Source organism: Perissodus microlepis, chromosome 10 (assembly GCF_051167445.1).
Source record: "Perissodus microlepis isolate ML-2025 ecotype Zambia chromosome 10, ASM5116744v1, whole genome shotgun sequence".
Taxonomy (NCBI): Eukaryota; Metazoa; Chordata; class Actinopteri; order Cichliformes; family Cichlidae; genus Perissodus; species Perissodus microlepis.
In genome coordinates this window covers 32,326,398-32,346,960 of record NC_140470.1, presented here as the reverse complement: position 1 = coordinate 32,346,960, position 20,563 = coordinate 32,326,398, and the positions used below count along the sequence as shown (strand labels likewise).

The following is a 20,563-nucleotide window of genomic DNA, read 5'->3' as shown; positions in this document are numbered from 1 at the left end:
AGAGGGTGTCCACATTGCCTCAGATTTTGAATGATGTAATTGCAATGATAATAAGATCAAAGGTGCTTTGTTCATGAATACTCAAGGCAATTCCTTTGTTATCAGGGCTCTTACCAATAATCCTCCAATAGAAGGCACACAACACCCACAAGTTACCAAATTAGTAGGAACAAGCATTTTACCATTTCAATTCATTCAGATATCTTTTATTTTGACAATGAATTTCTTTCCATCTTGTCCTTATGATACACGCAGATAGAGTGCAAAAAGCAGTGCTTCAGACGCAGTTTCAGCAGTGTTGCATTACTCCCTTTTATTTTAGCAATCTGGTACTGACAGAAATGTAATGACTTTAATTCATATTAATAGAATTGGAGAAGTAAATTTGTTTTTTTTTTTTGTTTTTTTGTTTTTTTTGTGTCCCGTTTGGATCTTTAGCCATCAGAATTGTTGTCTTAAGGCCAAGAAAGATGCCAAGCGGATTTATTTTACCAAGTGGATCATCATGGCCTTGCCATATTGGTCCATTTGATTGACCTTTATTATAATTATGTATTTATTTTATTTTTGGTTGCTACAAACGGGACAGACGTGACTGGGGGATAGGACAGGGAGAAAGAATGAAAGAAAGAGAGGGAGAGAAAGAAAACCAAAGGGGAGAAGAGACGGTGAGAAGGGGGGGAAGAAAGGAAAAAACAAACAAACAAACAAACAAACAAACAAAACGCCTGGATCACCTGTATGGAGAAAAAAAACAGAAGAGAAAGCAAACAACAAAGAGCAACATAATAAAAACAGCACCATCACAATAAACTAGCTAGCAGTAGATAACAGTAGATACTAAATAATAAACGATATTGTGCAGCACGCAAGATAGACAGCGCACAATGTGCTTTGAGGCAGCAGCCAAGAAAGGTGTAGTCCGCGTCTGTGAACACCCGTGTGTACATCTGTGTGCATACCTGTGTGGATCAGCATGCTTGTATTCCAAAGGTTTCTCCATGTAGCGATCTGCTAGGGAGTGTGGGGAGCCATAGCCCCGTCCACCAGGGTATGAAGCAGGTATGGAGGAGATCCAGGCCCCAGATATCCAGAGGCCCCAGAGTACAAGGACCCGAGGAGGACCACCAAAGGGGGGGGGAACCGTGCCACCCTCCTGGGAAGAGCTGAGTAGAGCCCCAAACGAGAGGTCACCCCGCAGCTACGGAGCAGAGGCCAGAGGGGGTTGCAGTGGCGTGCCCGCGGGCTCCGCCGGCAGCCAGCTGTGCCAGAGAGGACCGAGCTTCAGGCCCAGAGGCCAGAGGCCTGAGGGCATCCCACCCCCCGGAAGGAGCCCAGCCGGGCCACAGGCGCCCGGCCCCGCCAATCGGCCACCAGGAGTGAGCCGGTACATGCATGAGCGCCCAGCCCCAGATGACAAGGACCACCAACACACCAACGTCTAAGGGCATCAGCCACCGGCAGGGAGTGTGGTGAGGGGAGATAGGCCTCCGTACTTTAGAGGGCCTGAGATGTACCCAGAGAGGTTGAGTCTAAGACCCAACCTGACATATAGACACAGACAAACAGGCACACGCGGACACAGACGTGCATTCCCACCCCCATATGCACAACCAAATACTCGGCACTCACCCAACGTGTAGACAGACACAAATAGACACTGCACAGACAGTCGCACTCCCCAAACATACTCTATATCCCAGGTCCAGGTACCCCCGCCCCCAGAGGGGCAAGCCGCACCTAGACCCAGGAGATGTAACCCTTCTCTCTGGGGTGGAGGCAAGCGGACCACCTCCTTATCTGCAGTAGCAGGGAGGCCCCGCATCCCAGACCCCAGTCTGACGGCCAGCAGCACCTCCCAGCCCCCCAGCCCTGGCGGCTAACAGAACCGGGGTGAGTGAAGACCTCAAACCTCCCTACGCCCGCTCATATGTAATGTTGTTGTGTGCTGTTCTAAAGTGCATTTAAAACTCAGGAGAGCATGGTACTAGCTTCCTCTCAGAGAGCAGCACGGCTCCTCCCGAAAACCCTCAGTGTCTAAATGCATTTAAAATTGAGGGTAGGGCACCAGCGCCAGAGGTGGGTTGGAGTACAACGACCATCCTCTGGATGCTGTAAAACGTGCCCACCCCCAAGGCCCTATATGTATGTGTTATGTGAGAGTGTGAGTAATGTGGATGTCTAGGTTGCAGAATAAAATTGAGGCACAGGCGGCCAGAAGGGGACAGAGGGGGAGTGCCTCCCCTGCACCCTGGTGACATACCTGCACCCCAAGCCCTGCGTGTGTGGGTAGGTGTGGTAGAGCGGGAATAGGGAGGCAGCTGAGGATGGGGAGGGAAGAAAGGGAGGGGCAAGCGGCCCCTCCCTGGGGCCAGCTCCCCCGCTGACCCCAGTAGGCACCCCCACGCTCTGGAACCCACCAGGGCAAGGAGGCCCAGGCCCATCCGGACCGGGGCCCGCAGCAGCAACACTGCCCAGCCCCACAGAGTCCGGGGCAGCCCACCCGACTCCACCCCAGAGAAAACTGCACCCACCCCATCATCCAATCATCTCCCAAACTACACAAGACAATAGACACCCAGGTTGAGTTCATTCTCCCCCTCTCCTATATCTCTCCCCCCACCTGCAGAGTGAGCTCCTGTAGTGAGGAGACCACCTGCAAAGATGTAACAACCTCCCCACCAGTTAGAGAGCCCCCTAGTTGGGCCGATGCACCAGAGGTCCCCTGCACTGGGGCTGAGCCCCCCTGCACCCACCCGCCCACTGCTCCGGCGACACAACAGCCAGGACCCAAGGCCCGGCCAGCACCCCAGACCAGGGGGCGGAGCACCCCCAGACCCCCAAGCCTCCACGCCCGTCCCGGACCCTCCCAGGGGCAGCCAGGCTACCAGGCCAGTAACCAACGTCCGCCAGCACAGACCCTCCCCCATCTCCGCTGTACGCAGCCACAAGGAAAACACCATCCAAGAGCCCCAGAGCTTCTAACCAGGTCATGGCCACAGCCCCCAGGTTAGGCCCTCCAGGGAAACGTCCCTAGGGACTCCCCAGACGCCCTAAGGCCGTCCCTACCCCCACATCAACCACAATAGCGAAGGCAGGACCAAACCATGACCCCCCACCCCCACTAGGTGATGAAGCCGATCAAAGGAGCCCAAAGGGATTGATCAAATGTGATGGCAGAGGTTGTATCAAGACTAATGTGATCTATTAGATGGTTTTTATATTGGTTAGAATTAAGATTATTTTTATTTTTCCAGTTAATGAGGACCATTTTCTTGGCAATGCATAGGGCCGTAAAAACAACGTGGGCTGTGTTTATTTCTGCAGTGACCTCATCCAAGTTGCCCAGCAAGCATACTAAAGGGGAGGCTGGAATGTTACATTTCAGACACTTTGATAAGTCTTCACATATCTCACGCCAAAATTTCTGAACTGGTGGACAGAACCAAAGAGCGTGGATGTAATTGTCCGGTGTATTTGCTGTGCAGTGTGAGCAGTTGTTGGAAGGCGTATAGCCCATCTTGAACATCCTATGACCAGTATAGTGCACTCTGTGTAATATTTTGTATTGTATTAATTGCAAACTGGGATTTCTGATCCATTGAAAGGTTTTTAAGCATATCTGAGACCAAAGGTTTGGGTCTAAGTTGATTGATAAATCTGCTTCCCATTTTGCAATAGGAAGGGATATTGATTCATCTATTTTAGAAAGTGTTCTGTATATTTTAGACAATAATTTGGGGGGTTTTAGACTAAGAAATTGTACCACACTTGGTGGTGTTTGTAATTCAGCTTCACTGGGATTAAATTTCTTTTTTACTATGGATTTAATTTGTTGATATTCCAAAAATCGTTTCTTGTTGATCCCATATTGTATAACTAGTCTGTCAAACGAAATAAAGTCTGTTCCTTCCAATATATGTTCCAAGTATTTAATTCCTTTGCAACTCCAATCTGAAAAGTTTATCATATTATTGTTTTGTAATATGTCCGGGTTGTTCCAGATAGGTGTACGTTTGCATGGGATTAATGAAGACTCTGTCATTTTTAGAAACTCCCACCATGCTGTCAGAGAAGAGCTAATATTGATGCTTTTAAAGCATTCATGTCGTTTGATGTTTGAGCTGATAAATGGTAGGTCTGAAATTTCTAGGTTATTACATAGTGCCTGTTCTACATCTATCCAAGGTTCATCTAAGAAGGTGTGTTTAAACCATCTAGAGATGAACTGAAGCCTGTTGGCTAAAAAATAGTGATTAAAGTTAGATAGATCTAATCCTCCTTTATCCTTGGTCCTTTGTAGTGTTTTTAAGCTGATACGTGGGGGTTTATCTTTCCAAAGGAATTTAGAAATGTACGAGTCTAGAGATCTGAACCAATCTTGTGATGGCTTATTTGGGATCATTGAAAATAAATAGTTTATTTTTGGCAAGATCATCATTTTTATAGCGGCGACCCTTCCCATGAGTGATATGGGTAAAGATTTCCATCTAGCCAGGTCGCCTTCTACTGTCTTTAAAAGTGGGATGTGGTTTAATTTAGTTAATTCTGAAAGTTTAGGAGAGACATTGATACCTAAATATTTTATATTTCCACATTGCAGTGAGGAAGGAGAAGAATTATGGAAGGAGCAATTAATCGGAAGAACTGTTGATTTCGACCAGTTAATTGAATAATCTGAGACACTTGAGAAGGAATTTATCAATGCAATTACCCCAGTGATATTGGTTTGTGAGTTTTGGAGAAAAAGTAACACATCATCTGCATAAAGGCTGATTTTATGTTCTATATTCTTACATTTTATGCCCTTAATTGTTGTAGCCTGTCTAATTGCTGCTGCTAATGGCTCAATAAAAACTGCAAACAGTGAAGGGGAGAGTGGGCATCCCTGTCTGGTGCCCCTCAGAAGAGAGAAGCGGGAGGATGTTTGGTCATTTGTTCTGACACAAGCTGTTGGGGAGTTATATAATATTTTTAACCAGTTTATGAAACAGGGTCCAAATCCAAATTTATGTAAAGTTGCAAATAGAAATTTCCAGTTAACTCTGTCAAATGCTTTTTCTGCATCTAAAGAAAATATTATGGTTTCAGTGTTTTTACTGCATGAGTAGTCTATTAAATTAAGTAATCTACGTGTATTTGTTGATGAGTGCCTACCTTTTATAAAACCAGTTTGGTCAGGATGAATTAAAAGGGGGGTTATTTTCTCTAATCTCTTTGAGAGAGCTTTGCAGATTATTTTAAGGTCTACATTAATAAGGGATATTGGACGATAGCTTGAGGGATATACAGGGTCTTTGCCTGGTTTTTGTAAGAGACTGATATTTGCAGAGTTCATATTTGGTGGTAGTCTACCATTTTCTTTGATTTCCTGCAACATCCTGTGAAAAACTGGTGCCAGAATTGTCCAGAATTCTTTGTAAAAAATCTGTTGGAAAACCATCTGGACCTGGAGCCTTATTATTGGGCATACTTATCAGAGCTTCCTGGAGTTCACCTGGCGTCAGTGGCGAATCCAGTGCTATTGCTTGGGTGTCTAATAATTTTGGAAGAGTTATGTTGTCGAGAAATTGATCAATTTCGTTTTTAGATGGGTTTATTTGTGGTGTATATAAAGTTTCATAGAAATCCCTAAAAATGTTATTTATTTTTTTAGGATCATATATTGTATTCCCAGATAAATCTTTAACAGCACATATAGTTGTTTTTTTCTTTATTGATTTTTAACTGGTTAGCAAGAAATTGTCCGGATTTGTTACCGTGTTCATAATTTTGCAGGCGAAGTCTTTGTACTAAGAATTTAGTCTTTTTATTAATAATTTCATTTAATTCTAGTTTTGTCTTGCGTATTTTGTTTAATATTTCTTGATCTTGGTGTGACACATAGGCTTTTTCTAAGGATTTGATGTTTTTCTCTAGTTCCTGAATTTTTTTGTTTTCTTCTTTCTTCTTATGTGATGAGAAAGAGATTATTTTACCTCTCATCACGGCTTTCCCTGCTTCCCAGAGGACAGATGCTGATGTTCCAGGAATGTCATTAAAGCCTAAATATAGAGTCCATTCTTTTTTAAAGTATTTGATAAACTCTTCGTCTTTGAGCAGTGATGTATTAAATCTCCAGTTTTTTCTTGGTGTAGTATTATTCATCTGTATTAGTGTTAAAGATACAGGAGCATGATCGCTGACAGCTATAGGATGAATCTCAGTGTCTGTAATGTTACTCAGCAGTGAGCTGCTGACCAGAAAATAATCCAGACGAGAGTAGGAGTGATGGACATGTGAGAAGAAAGTATATTCCTTACTATTGGGGTGAAGGGAGCGCCATGCATCGCAAAGACCAAAGTCGCTCATATACTGTTTGATTATATTTGTGGACTGCCAGTTACGCTGAGTTCCTGCTGTATTGAGCCTATCCATTTCTTCATTTAGTCCCAGGTTGAGGTCTCCCCCCAGAACAATTGTGCAGTCTAGGTGTTCGGAGAGTGTACTAAAAAAACCGTGGAAGAATGAGGGGTCATCAACATTTGGACCATATATACTTACAATACCTAGCTTTTGGTTAAGTATAGATAGTTTGACGATTAGGAATCTGCCCTCTGGATCTATAACTGTATCGAGTACTGTGAAATTAATATTTTTATGTATTAGAATTGCTACTCCTCTTTGTCTGGAATTATAACAGGCTGAGAACACATTAGGAAACTCAGGTGTTTTAAGTTTATTCAAACCTGTGACAGGCATGTGGGTTTCTTGTAATAAAACAACGTCTGCCTGTAATTTTTTAAGTTGGTTAAGTATTTTTAACCTTTTTTCCCTAGAGCCAGCTCCATGCACATTCCATGTGACAAATCTTAGCATGCCCATAGTTGTGTGTTTGTGGCTAATGATGTACGCTGTGTGTCTCGCTTAGACGGGTGAGGAAAATGGAAACACATCTTTTTTTTTTTTTTTTTTGGTAAGTAAAGAGAAGAAAATGCGCGGCAAGAAGCTCCATAGGTCTGACTATGTGTGTGCATAATAACTAATATGAGCAAATGTGTGCATGTGTCCTATATCTGTGTGCGCTGTGTGGCTGTTGTAAATGTGTTGCCTTTAAACGCATGTGTGTGCGTGATCGTGCAGAGTAAGCATGTAGAAATAGACAGTGTCGTTTGTGAATGGATAGGGAAACAGGTGATCGACATAGTGATAGAAAAGAGAAGCAAATAAACCAAAGAGCAAGGTGCGCGACAAGAGAGAGAGAGGAAAAAAGAAATAAAAACAGAAACATTCCAATTAAAGCATTGGCGGAGAGTGACGGTGACGTTATACTAAATTAGCAAACTGAAATTACATAGTTAAGCAAAAGTTAATACAAGAGAGTGTGAGTGAAGAGAATAGTGTAGCGGATTCTTATCTGGTGTGCGGTCAATACAGCCATGGAGTGGTGCCAGGGTCGCGGTAGAGCTGTCCGTCCACGTAGAGCCGGTCCACGGCGATGACAGCCCGGGAGCCTTTCTGGATAAAACTACGTCGGACTGGGAAGAGGACCCTGCGTCGTTCCAGGATCTCTCTGGGGAACTGATCGTTCACGCTGAAATCCGTTCCTTTCAGCTCTCTGCCGCGACTCTTCACCTGCTCCTTCTGCTTGAAGTGGCCGAATTTGGCTACAATAGGACGTGGTCTCCCACTTCCTGTCTTCGGAGCCCCTATGCGATGCACTCTATCGAACCCTATGTTTTTCACCGTGTCCTCCGGCAGCTTCAGGTGGATTTTAATGAAGCTTCTCACGGTCGTTTCCGGGTCCTCTCCGGCAGACTCTGGAATACCAGAAAACACCAGATTATCTCTCATGCTACGGGCTTGTAAATCTATAACGGTCTCTTTTATTTTTTTATTTTCTATGTTTAATTGGGTCGCATTATCGGTTAGAGATTTGACCGAGTCCCGTAGCGTGGCGTTTTCCGCAGCAAGTGTTTCCACCTGCCGCTGGCTGAACTCCAGGGATTCTTTTAGAGATTTAAATTCCCGGTGTAAGATCTCCACCAGGGACAGCCTTGCATCGAAACTGGACAATCGCTTATCGATTGACTCCAGGATGTCGACGATATCTTTGCCGGCAGGCGATGTTGTGCCGGGGGAGTCTGCCGGGCGATATCTTTTAGATGACGGCGTCTCAGCTTTGGCCAGGGAAGACGCGCTCTGGGCCTTCTTCATTACTAAATCTTCAAAGCACCGGTCGATGTATTCTTGGAGAGCGTCTAAACTCTCCTCGTTGTCCTCCAGGGTGTTAGAGATGATAGGACAGATGTTGTTAGTTATATGACAGTTGGTTAGTTTATTTGGCAATACTGAAGTTTAAAGAAACTTTGTTAAATTCTATGCTACCATTCGCTTTTTTTTTTTTCCGCCAAATCTCCGGCGTCTGACGTCACCTACAACATGGGTCGCTTACCTTTCCCCGTCACTTCCGTCACTTACCTCTCCTGAAACGCCCCGAGCTCCTCCCGCCCCGAGCTCCTCCCGCCCCGAGCTCCTCCTTTTTGTAGGTCTTTGGACTGCACACCATAAATAATGGGGTTCAGACTGCCTGGAACCATATAACACAGAAGAGCAGAGATTTTTCTGTACTCTGTGTACTGAGGGAAGCGATGCAGAGTAATAAGTGTCATTCCACTAAGTGTCATAATCAGATAAACAACCAGATGAGTACTGCAGGTCTTCAACGCTTTACTGTTCAAAGACTTGTTCTTACTGGTCAGACAAACCACTGCAATGCTTGTATAGGAAAGAACTATTGCCCCTATAGAGCCCACATAAACAGCCACAGTGAAAGTGATACCATAGATGTTGTTAATGACCACACTTTCACAGGAAAGTTTAAACAATGAGGCATTGTCACAGTAGGGGTTTGTGATCAAAGTCCTGCATCGACTCAGTCGTGTGGTCAGACCTAGAAGAATCCCGACCAAAACAAAGGCCACTCCCCAGGCACAAACTGTCAGCTTGATCATCATTTTGTTGGTCATTATGGAAACATAGTGAAAAGGATTACAAATGGCCACATATCTGTCATAGGCCATAATCATGAGAACAGTGTGACTTGTGGTTCCAATCAAGCTCGCAATGTAGGCCTGAACAACACATTGATAATAACTAATGAGGCGCTCAGATGGAGGTCTCATAAGGTCTATAAGCAAACGGGGCACCACGATAGAGTTTGCAAGAATATCATTCAATGGCAAGTTGCAATAAAGGAGATACATGGGCTGGTGAAGATTCTTGTTCATGAAAATCAAAATAGTAATGCCCACATTTATAATCATTATAAACAGGTAGGAGAAAAACAAGAAAAGAAAGGCGGGGTAGAGAGAATCCTTTGAAGTGTTTAAGCCCTCTAACTGGAGGATGTAGCTGTTGTAGGTGTAGTTCTCCATCATCCTGAAAGAACGAAGCTGTTATTTTACACTTACAGATCTTATGAGATAGTAAGTCCATATGATCTTATCAGAAACAATAAAAGTTACAGAAGGAACTTTATAGTAGTGAAAACAATGAGGCTGATTTATAGAAAAGCTGATGTAAAGCTGTTGGTAGACTAATACATCAACGCACAGCTTGTTTGTCACTGTTCTCCGCTGTCTTATAGGCACAGACTCCCAGAGGGTGTCCACATTGCCTCTGATTTTGAATGATGTAATTGCAATGATAATAAGATCAAAGGTGCTTTGTTCATGAATACTCAAGGCAATTCCTTTGTTATCAGGGCTCTTACCAATAATCCTCCAATAGAAGGCACACAACACCCACAAGTTACCAAATTAGTAGGAACAAGCATTTTACCATTTCAATTCATTCAGATATCTTTTATTTTGACAATGAATTTCTTTCCATCTTGTCCTTATGATACACGCAGATAGAGTGCAAAAAGCAGTGCTTCAGACGCAGTTTCAGCAGTGTTGCATTACTCCCTTTTATTTTAGCAATCTGGTACTGACAGAAATGTAATGACTTTAATTCATATTAATAGAATTGGAGAAGTAAATTTGTAATAGTGACAGCGGATCGAGTTGGCAAAGATCTCATTTATTAAGCCAGGTTACAATCTCTGCACACTGTCAGTTTAAAAAACATTAATATGTCACTTCAAACTGTTCAAATAACCCTGAATATTGTCTTTAATATAATGGCAAAACCTTCTTTAACTTAACTTTTGATACAAATTTTTTTATCTCTTTGGATTGCATACCATAAATGATGGGATTGAGGCTTCCAGGGATGATGTGATACAGGACAGCAAGAATTTTTCTGCTCCCTGAGTACTCAGGAAAGCGATGCAGAGTGATTATGGACATACCACTGAACAGGGGCGGAGCGTGGGGTGGCTTACTGGGCTTAAGCCCGGGTTGTTTTGTCAGAAGCCCGGGGTCTTTTGGAGTGTAATTTTTTCATAGTTAGATGCCTGGCTGACAACTGTATAAAACAAAAAGTACACACAATATTCGAAGCACATAGTGCACACTGTGGGAATTTACGACTGTGCGTGAATCCCCCCTGATATTGGTATGATCCGAGCTCAGGCACTAAGCGACTGAGCGAGGGGGCGGGGCAGCTGCTGCCTGTGAGTGCGCTGTTGGAGAAACGGAGCCAGCCATACTAAGGAGAGCTTAAGTTTGACCAGGTACCAAAGCAAATCATTCGTACCGTACAAATAATGTAAATATGACGGTGTATCACGAAAGATTGATATCAAGCTGATCACTTGACCATTATTACGTTACTTGCTCTTCGAGTGAATCAACAACTGGCGAAATGAAAAGCCGAACAAATGCTATTTTTTTTTAGAGAGTCTTAGCTTACGTGTGTTTATTTCATATTTTCAGTTGTTTCCCTCCCCGACTAAATCGGTTTCAGTTATGTACTGAAATATAAGAATGGACATTAGAGGGTTCTTTCAAAGAAAAAACTCAGGTACATGTTATTTTATATATTATGCTTTGTATGTTGTTCAGTATATTTCTATGCAAAACAAGAGGGATTTCAGTACACAGCAGGATATTCACATTTGTAACCAGATATTTACACTTTAGGGAGAAAACATAAAACATTTTTACTGTACAACATCAATTTAGAGTAAACTTTTGTTTTAGATAAATATTGAAATATCTTTTGAATTAGTTAAATGTCAGAATAAAGAGAGACAGAGCTGTCTATTTTTTTATCACTTTGATCAAATTTAGGAGTACATATACACTAAGTTTATTGTTAATTAATAAGAAAACTCCAGACGATTCCATTCTGAGCTGAAGAAGCTTCTGATTGGTTAGTAGAGTCCATGTGAGTAAATTGGTGGCACACCTGTGGATGCATATAAGGCAAAACACAGAGCCTGTTTCTTTGAAATGGAAAATCAAGAGATGTCAACCAAAACACCAGAAAAAGAACTGTGGAGCTCCATAAGTGTGGCTCAAGTTTGAATACAATTTGGTGCCATTTACAATTAAGAAATACAGATAGTTTCTCTATTTACTCTTAAAGTTAACAAATATGTTTTTTATATTTATCAATCTAAAAAAATAAACATTTAGTCTGATTTGATGTTACAATTAAAAAAGTGTTTGTGTTTTTATCTGAAGAGTGTGTAAATGTCTGGTTTCAACTGTATATTTGATGATTGTCAGCACAAAGAGGAACAGAGAGGGAGAGAGAGGAGCACAGAGGGAGATGGAGAATGAGGACAGAATAGAGATGAACAAGAGCAGGTGAGACACACATGTTAGTCAAATGGTTGTTTACCAAAAGTATCACCGTATCATAGGTACTCATGTATCTTGTACCTAGTGTTTCTTTTTAGGTTTGCTATTTTTCAAATTCTACATTTATTAAGTTATGCAGGCTTCTTTGCACAACAAGGCTAAATAATTATATAAACTGTTCTCAATCTAAATAGTGTACTTTGGTAGAATTAAAAAAACAAGTGTAGTGCAGGTATATGATGATTTTTAGTGCTACTATCATCTAGTTCTGATTCTGGTTCTGTCTTGGTTAAGTCCTCAGTAGTCCTGATTTTTAACTGTTGTAGTCCTATTTTAATTCTGGATCAGTTCTGGGTCTGGTTGAATTAGGGTTTAGTCCTCGTGTCTTGATACAGCCCCGACTTTGTTCTGCCTTGCTGCTTAATTAAAAAACTAGTTTAAGGTGTCCTGCATATATATATATATTTTTCCCTATATGAAGTCATTCTTTTTTGAACAAAACTCAAAACAGAGCCAATTAATCTTTCAGTCATTTCTAACCCCCCCCCCCCCCCCCCCCCCAAAAAAAAAAAAAAAAAAATCCCACATGCATACTACCCTTTAGGGCTAAGCCCCGGGTGTTTCAAATGTCTGGCTCCGCCTCTGCCACTGAACAAAAAAATCAGATATACAACCAGGTGAGTGCTGCAGGTCTTCAAGGCTTTATTGTTCAAGGACTTGTTGTTAGTGGTTAGACACACCACAGTAATCTTAGTATAGGTAAGAACCATGCTACCGATAGAAACTGTGAACAAAAGCACAGTGAAAGTGAGGCCATAGACATTGTTAATGAACACATCCTCACAGGACAGGTTAAACAGTGCAGCATTGTCACAATAGGGGCTTTTGATCAGAGTTCTGCATCGGCCCAGTCTCAAGGGCAGAATCCCAACCAAAACAAAGGCCACCCCCCAGGCAGAAACTGTCAGCTTCGTCAACATCTTATTTGTCATTACTGCAGCATAACGCAGAGGATTACAGATGGCTACATATCTGTCAAAGGCCATTATCATAAGCACTGTGTGAGCTGTGGTACTAAACATATGTGTGGTGAAAGCTTGGACCACACATTCATAATAACTGATGAGGCGCTCAGACGGAGGCCTCAACATGTCTACAAGAAAACGAGGGATCATGATAGTTTCCAAATAAATCATTAATGGACAGATTACAAAAAAGGATATACATGGGCTGGTGAAGACTCTTGTCAACAAAAACAAAAACAGCAATGCCCACATTTGCAACAATTAGAAACAAGTAGGAGAAAAAAAGAAAAAGAAACATAGGGTATGTGGCTTCCTGTGGGACATTTAAACCCTCCAGCTGTATTGTGAAGATGTTGTTTGTATTTTGCATGGACCTGAAAGAACAAGACAATTTCAAAGGCATTTCAAAAGCAATTCAGTCACTATCTAAAATCACATTTTGGGTTGTCTAGACCAAAATACTAAATTTAGCTCCACAATGGACTGATATCCACTTACGAGAACATTACACTGCCTCTGTTTTATCAAAATTGAAAACAAATTTCTTCATATGTGGCTCTCATTTTTCTTAGAAACAAAAATCGGGTAAAAAAAAAAAAAAAAACAGCAATTCTTTGTTTTTACATTCATTAGGTTCCAATCAGCCCAAATATCAAAGAGAAATTAAAAATGCAAGAGTTCAGGTCTTAGGAAGTTAACCCAGTTAAGAATAAGAAAACATTTCCGAGCTAACAGCAATATTTTATCACATAATTTACGCTGTGAGTAAGTTAATGTTAATTCTTTTGAAGGTAAACCAAGAATAAAATATCCAGGGTCCTTTTGGATCCAATTCTTAAAAATATTACTCAGATCTTGAGATATAGAACTCCAAAATCTTTTAATTAGTTTGCATTGCCAAAAGTAATGGAAAAAGGTACAAGTTTCTTTTTGACATTTGATACAGACACATCAGGTGTAATCTTTGGCCTATCATTCTACAAGACCACAGTTCCACAGCTAGAGGTACCGGGAGTCTACGTCCTCTTTCCAGGTGTCTGCTGTCAATTCCCCGTCAATCAGCTGTTGATGACGTCAGCCTGTCACCTCCGCTTCAGATCGCTCTCCTGAACACTCGCTCCATAGCCAACAAATCATTTGTACTGAATTACTTTTTTAGTAGTAATAGTCTGGACTTCATGTTTCTCACGGAATCTTGGCAGCGGGAGAATGAATTTATCCACCTTAATGAGCTCTGCCCGGTCGGCTGTCGCTTCATCGGGACTCCGCGTTTGGACCGTCGTGGTGGTGGTCTGGTCACTGTTCACCGAGACAATTTCACTTGCAGGACTATGGACTCTGAGTTTTTCCCTTCCTTTGAGTCACAACTTCTTAAGGTTGGTTCTTCAGATATATTTTATTGTGTTTTAATTTACCGCCCTCCCAGCCCCGCTGGTGTTTTTATTAAAGATTTTACGGACTTTTTATCTTCCATTATTAAACTGGAGAAAGTCTTAATGATTGGGGATTTCAACCTCCACATGGATGATCTCAGCTGTTGCATAGCCTCTGACTTTCTATCTATTACAGACTCTTTTAGTTTTATTCAGCATGTCTCTGGACCCACCCATGTTAAAGGCCACACCTTGCACCTTGTGTTTTCTCTTGGCTTAGACATAACTAATGTCTGTGTTAAAGACGTACAAGTGAGTGACCATTCCTGTGTTACTTTTAGTCTTAGCTTCCCTCTGTACGCACCACCTTCTAATCTCATGTTCCATAAGCGGTTCATAAATCAGGATGTTGCTTTGAAGTTTTCTAATATGTTGGACCCTCATGTGATCAGTGGCTGCACTGATGCTGATGTTGCTACACACTGTTTTAATAATCACTGCTTGGAGATTTTAAATTCAGTGGCACCTATGAAATCTGTCATTGCTGCCCCAAAAAGAGCTCATCCGTGGATAAATGATGATGTAAGGAAGGTCAAAAGAATCTGTAGAAAAGTAGAACGCCTTTGGAAATCAACCAAACTCGAAGTTCACAGGCTCCACCTTAGGAAACTTTGGGTTTCCTTACATGAAACCATAAAAACAGCCAGATCAGGATATTTTTCTCAGTTAATATCATCAAGCAAGAGAAATTCCAAGGTACTGTTTGACTCCATAAACTCTATTGTTTCCCCCGTGGTGTTAGGGTCCCTGGGTCGTTGACCCAGTGTATTGTGTTTTTGGTTCTTTGATTTTGTTATTTCATTATATTCTAGCTTTGCTTTATGGGTTTTAGGATTATTCTTAGTTTAGGTTCTCTGGGTGGGGTTTGGTTAGAGTTTTAGTGTTCTGGTTTTCTGTCTGTGTTCCATAGTTGCTGTCTCCCCTGTCTGCTGTATCCCCACGTCCAGTCAGTGTCTGTGTCTGCCCTGGTCCCACGTCTCTGTTCCCTTTGTTATAGTGCCTGCCTGTGAGTCTGTGTTATGTTTCCTGTTTTACTTTGAAAGTCCATGTCTGATGTTAATGTGTCTGGTTTTGCTTCCCCTTGTCTCATCAGTTCTGATTTGCCCCAGCTGTGTTTCCCTCCTGTTGTCCATTCCCTGATTGCTCCCTCTATGTATTTAAGCCCTTTGTTTCAGTTTGTCATTGTCGTGATCTACTCTTATCTACCCTCACTTATGCTGTGTGTTTTGTTTTTTCCCCTGCCTGCGTTAATGTTTCTACTTTGGAGGTTTGTTACTTTGAGTTCATCATTAAAGCTGTTTTTTGAGTTCACGTCTGTCTCCGGAGTCTGCACTTTGGGTCCTTTTCCAGCCTGCACACAGCCGTTTCATAACACGTGGTCCACCGAGTACCCGTGACAGCTATATCTGAGAGTGATGAGTTTCTGAATTTCTTTGTGGATAAAGTTGATCATGTCCGTATGAGCATTGGTTCTTCAATACCATCTGTTTGTGTCTCTGGGCCACCTCCCCCTCATTTACTGTCAGTGTTTAACCCAATGACCATACATGACCTTTCACTCCTGCTGGATAAAATGAAAATTACCACTTGTGCAAATGACATTCTACCTGCTGGGCTGTTTAAAAATGCTCTCTCTGTCATTGGCCCCTCTATTGTAGAGATATGCAATGCCTCTCTTTTAACAGGGGTTGTCCCTAGGTTCTGTAAGCATGCTGTTGTTGAGCCGATATTAAAAAAGAGCAGTTTGGATCCAACTCAGCTTAAGAATTATAGGCCTATCTCTAAGCTTCCATTATTATTCAAAAATTCTGGAAAAAGTAGTTGCAGATCAACTTACCACTTTTTTAGAAAAACATGAAATTTATGACAAATTTCAGTCAGGTTTCCGTAAAAGTCACTCAACAGAAACCGCATTACTTAAAGTCTCTAGTGACATTATGATGTCAGCTGACTCCGGAGCATCCTCAGTCATGGTTTTGTTGGACTTGACATCTGCCTTTGACACCATTGACCATACCATCCTGATTAACAGGCTCCGGGACGTAGTTGGTGTGTCCGGTCTGGCTTTGAAGTGGTTTCAGTCATACCTCTCCAACAGATCTTTTAGTGTTTTTGCAAATCGGTTTATGTCACATTCTAAAGATCTGACATGTGGGGTACCGCAGGGTTCAGTTCTGGGTCCTATTCTTTTTCTTTTGTACATGTTACCTCTAGGACTTATAATTAGGCAGTTCCCTGAGGTGTCTTATCACTTCTCTGCTGATGATATTCAGCTCTATTGGTCTTTTAAGCCGATGGAAGTCCATAAACTGTCCTCTTTAATTAAATGTTTAGCTTCCATTGAACAGTGGCTTGGTGACAACTACTTACAGTTGAACTCTGAGAAGTCAGAAACATTAATTATTGCCCCCGACAACCAGATATCTCTAATCAAACAGCATCTTGGTTCTCTTGGCTCATCTGTTCACCCGAGCCTCAGGTACCTTGGTGTGATCTTTGATTCTGCCATGTCCCTAGAACAACACTCTCGCCAGTTAATTAGGAACTGCCTTTTTCAGCTACGAAACATCTCCAAACTGCGAACTTTGCTGTCTAAGTCCGAGTTAGAAATGGTTATTCATGCTTTTATTTCTTCTCGCTTAGATTATTGTAACAGCCTTTTTCTTTGTTTGAGCAAAAGGAATCTTGACCATCTCCAGTTAGTCCAGAATGCTGCTGCAAGGCTTTTAGCTAAGACACGAAAAAGAGAGCACATAACACCAGTGTTACGTTCATTACACTGGCTTCCAGTACATTTCAGAATTCATTTTAAAATCTTGGTACTGACTTTTAAAGCTTTGAATTGTGATGCCCCTGCTTACATTTCTGATCTTTTAGAACCCCACGCTCCCTCTCGCAGCCTGAGATCTTCTAATCAAAGGCTGTTGGTAGTCCCTCGAACATATTTTAAAACCAGAGGTGATAGATCTTTTAGAGCGGTGGCCCCCAGGTTGTGGAATGCTCTCCCTCCATCATTACGTTGCCTTGATTGTATTTATTCTTTTAAAAAGCAGCTTAAGACTCATTTATTTAGATTGGCTTTTAATTAGATTTGTGCTGTGTGTTTTATTATTAATGTATTTTATGTATTTCTGTTTTATATTACTGTGAAGCACTTTGTGGTTTTTATCCTGTGAAAAGTGCTATATAAATAAATTGATTTGATTTGATTTGATCTTATGCAGACATTAGGAGTTAGGCGGTGTCGAATTTTGTATTGGGTATCTTGCAAACAGTTGCAAGTAAAAGTAGATCTAGCTATGTTTCCACTCCTCCTCCACATATTGATTATTAAGATCTCTCTCCCATTTATGAATAGCACTCAATGTGCTGCTACTATGAGTATATAGTAAAGAATAAAAGGCAGAAATAAAATGAGTTCTGTCCTTTTGTTTAATAAGAAAAGTCTCCAAATCTTCATATATAGCTGTTTCTGCAGATTGTGAAATTTCAGAATTAACAAAATTACAAACATGGAGGAAGCCCAAAAAAGTTGTCTCTAGGAATATAAAAATTTGAATCCAGTTGCTGAAAGTTCATCAGTGTGTTGTTTAAATACAAATCGCCCTTAGCCCGTTGTTATGCCACATATCAAACAGACTGCGAGACATTCCTAGAACAAAGTCTTTGTTTCTCAATAAAGGAGTCAAAAAAATCTTCTCTGCCCAACCCTTTGTGCATTTCCCTCCAAAACCTTATTGTATTATAAATAACTGGGTTATTGTTAATCTCTGTTTGTAAGTTCTTTTTGTCACAGACAACTAGGCCCCAAAGTGAAGAAGGTGAAGCAGACCAAGAGTCAAACAAAAAGACTGAACTTTATACACTTTGTGTTCTGAACATGCACAAAAGGTCTGACAGATGGCAGGGTCATTGTATTTTAGCATAAAAATCATACTCTTTAAAAACATTTTCCTTTGAGTTAACATGAGAGAATGAGTAACTATTGATGTACTTTATGCAGTAACTTTATGAATTTAAAGAAAACAATCTTAATGGGGGTTTTGTTTACCTCACAAATGAAATGCATTTGGAAATCAGCAACTCAAATTTTACTGTACAAGAATCTCACTTAAGATTATCACAATGACATGCCTAATGCCAAATTGCCTTATTCTTTCAGTTTAGGTTCAGTTTCTTACGTATACAATACTGAACCAAAACGGTGATATGTGCTGATTTTGTGAACTGTTCCTAATTCACTGTTCCAGTCTGATTTGCCAACATATGCACAGTAGTAAGAACAAAATTGGCTAGTGTGCATGTGTCATAAATGTGAGGGATTTTTCATACAAGCTAATTTTTGCAAGTAAATAAACACATTTATTCACGGGGTAAGAAGGTTTTCATGCTGATATTAGTGAATTATTCCCAATGAGTCTTTTGTCACTGGATTAATTAAAGCTCTCTCTCTCCTTTGCAGTATTGTTTTAATTCAGCTGTATTTTAAACGGCCTGTTTAAGTTCATATAAACATCTCACTCAGATTTAAGTCCAGAGATTGTCTTTTTTGGTTTTAAATGAAAGCTATGGTATAAGTAAGAATACTAAAAATTACTTCCATGCAAAGGTATTCTCTTGGCCTTTAAGATTCATTACATCGGTATAACCGGGTGTTATTGCTGGTTTCATACCATTATGTTCTTTCTTAAATACTAATTATGTATTTAGCTCCAATAAAACTGCACAGTCCTTGTGTCTGTGTTTAACAAAGGCTTACCAGCAGATAGCGAATATTTGCTTTTGCCTTTAACGTCATCTAATGTAAATTAAACTTCATGAATGAGACAAAACCACAGATTGGCTTAAGCTTTTATTTTACACAAACACACGCACATTTTGAAATGCTGACTAAAGTTTTATACATTAGTTTCTTACAGCAGCAAAAACATTAACTTCCATCTAATTATGATTAAAATAGCTGTCAGAGATGATCTCCCTTTAGATGTTGAATTTCTATAAAAACAAACAGAAACACATTCTGTTTATGATGCCAAAACCTTCTTGGATATGCAAAACTTCAAAAGGGCTTTTTGTAGGTCTTTGGACTGCACACCATAAATAATGGGGTTCAGACTGCCTGGAACAATAGGGAACAGAACAGCAAAGATTTTTCTGTACTCTGTGTACTGAGGGAAGCGATGCAGAGTAATACGTGTCATTCCACTAAGTGTCATAATCAGATAAACAACCAGATGAGTGCTGCAGGTCTTCAACGCTTTACTGTTCAAAGACTTATTCTTACTGGTCAGACAAACCACTGCAATGCTTGTATAGGAAAGAACTATTGCCCCTATAGAGCCCACATAAACAGCCACAGTGAAAGTGATACCATAGATGTTGTTAATGACCACATTTTCACAGGAAAGTTTAAACAATGAGGCATTGTCACAGTAGGGGTTTGTGATCAAAGTCCTGCATCGACTCAGTCGTGTGGTCAGACCTAGAAGAATCCCGACCAAAACAAAGGCCACTCCCCAGGCACAAACTGTCAGCTTGATCATCATTTTGTTGGTCATTATGGAAACATAGTGAAAAGGATTACAAATGGCCACATATCTGTCATAGGCCATAATCATGAGAACAGTGTGACTTGTGGTTCCAACCAAGTGCGCAATGTAGGCCTGAACAACACATTGATAATAACTAATGAGGCGCTCAGATGGAGGTCTCATAAGGTCTATAAGCAAACGGGGCACCACGATAGAGTTTGCAAGAATATCATTCAATGGCAAGTTGCAAAAAAGGAGATACATGGGCTGGTGAAGATTCTTGTTCATGAAAATCAAAATAGTAATGCCCACATTTATAATCATTATAAACAAGTAGGAGAAAAACAAGAAAAGAAAGGCGGGGTAGAGAGAATCCTTTGAAGTGTTTAAGCCCTCTAACTGGAGGATGTAGCTGTTGTAGGTGTAGTTCTCCATCATCCTGAAAGAACAAAGCTGTTATTTTACACTTACAGATCTTATGAGATAGTAAGTCCATATGATCTTATCAGAAACAATAAAAGTTACAGAAGGAACTTTATAGTAGTGAAAACAATGAGGCTGATTTATAGAAAAGCTGATGTAAAGCTGTTGGTAGACTAATACATCAACGCACAGCTTGTTTGTCACTGTTCTCCGCTGTCTTATAGGCACAGACTCCCAGAGGGTGTCCACATTGCCTCAGATTTTGAATGATGTAATTGCAATGATAATAAGATCAAAGGTGCTTTGTTCATGAATACTCAAGGCAATTCCTTTGTTATCAGGGCTCTTACCAATAATCCTCCAATAGAAGGCACACAACACCCACAAGTTACCAAATAAGTAGGAACAAGCATTTT

General features: G+C 41.0%; 2 protein-coding genes and 1 pseudogene across 2 annotated transcripts; all 3 read right to left on the bottom strand.

The window, feature by feature from the left end:
- Positions 1 to 195: 195 nt before the first annotated feature.
- Positions 196 to 9,470, bottom strand: LOC146379715 (olfactory receptor 8G17-like). Its single transcript, XM_084941117.1, has 3 exons — positions 8,530 to 9,470; positions 5,158 to 5,237; positions 196 to 239 (listed from the first exon to the last, which is right to left on the bottom strand). The coding sequence occupies exons 1-3, from the start codon at positions 9,417 to 9,419 to the stop codon at positions 196 to 198; spliced, it is 1,014 nt and encodes a 337-aa protein (XP_084797243.1). The 5' UTR covers positions 9,420 to 9,470.
- Positions 9,471 to 10,157: 687 nt separating this feature from the next.
- Positions 10,158 to 13,130, bottom strand: LOC146379714 (olfactory receptor 52P1-like; annotated as a pseudogene).
- Positions 13,131 to 19,217: 6,087 nt separating this feature from the next.
- On the bottom strand, positions 19,218 to 20,162 carry LOC146379713 (olfactory receptor 8G17-like). The gene has a single exon (XM_084941037.1). The coding sequence runs from the start codon at positions 20,160 to 20,162 to the stop codon at positions 19,218 to 19,220; it is 945 nt and encodes a 314-aa protein (XP_084797163.1).
- Positions 20,163 to 20,563: the final 401 nt, after the last annotated feature.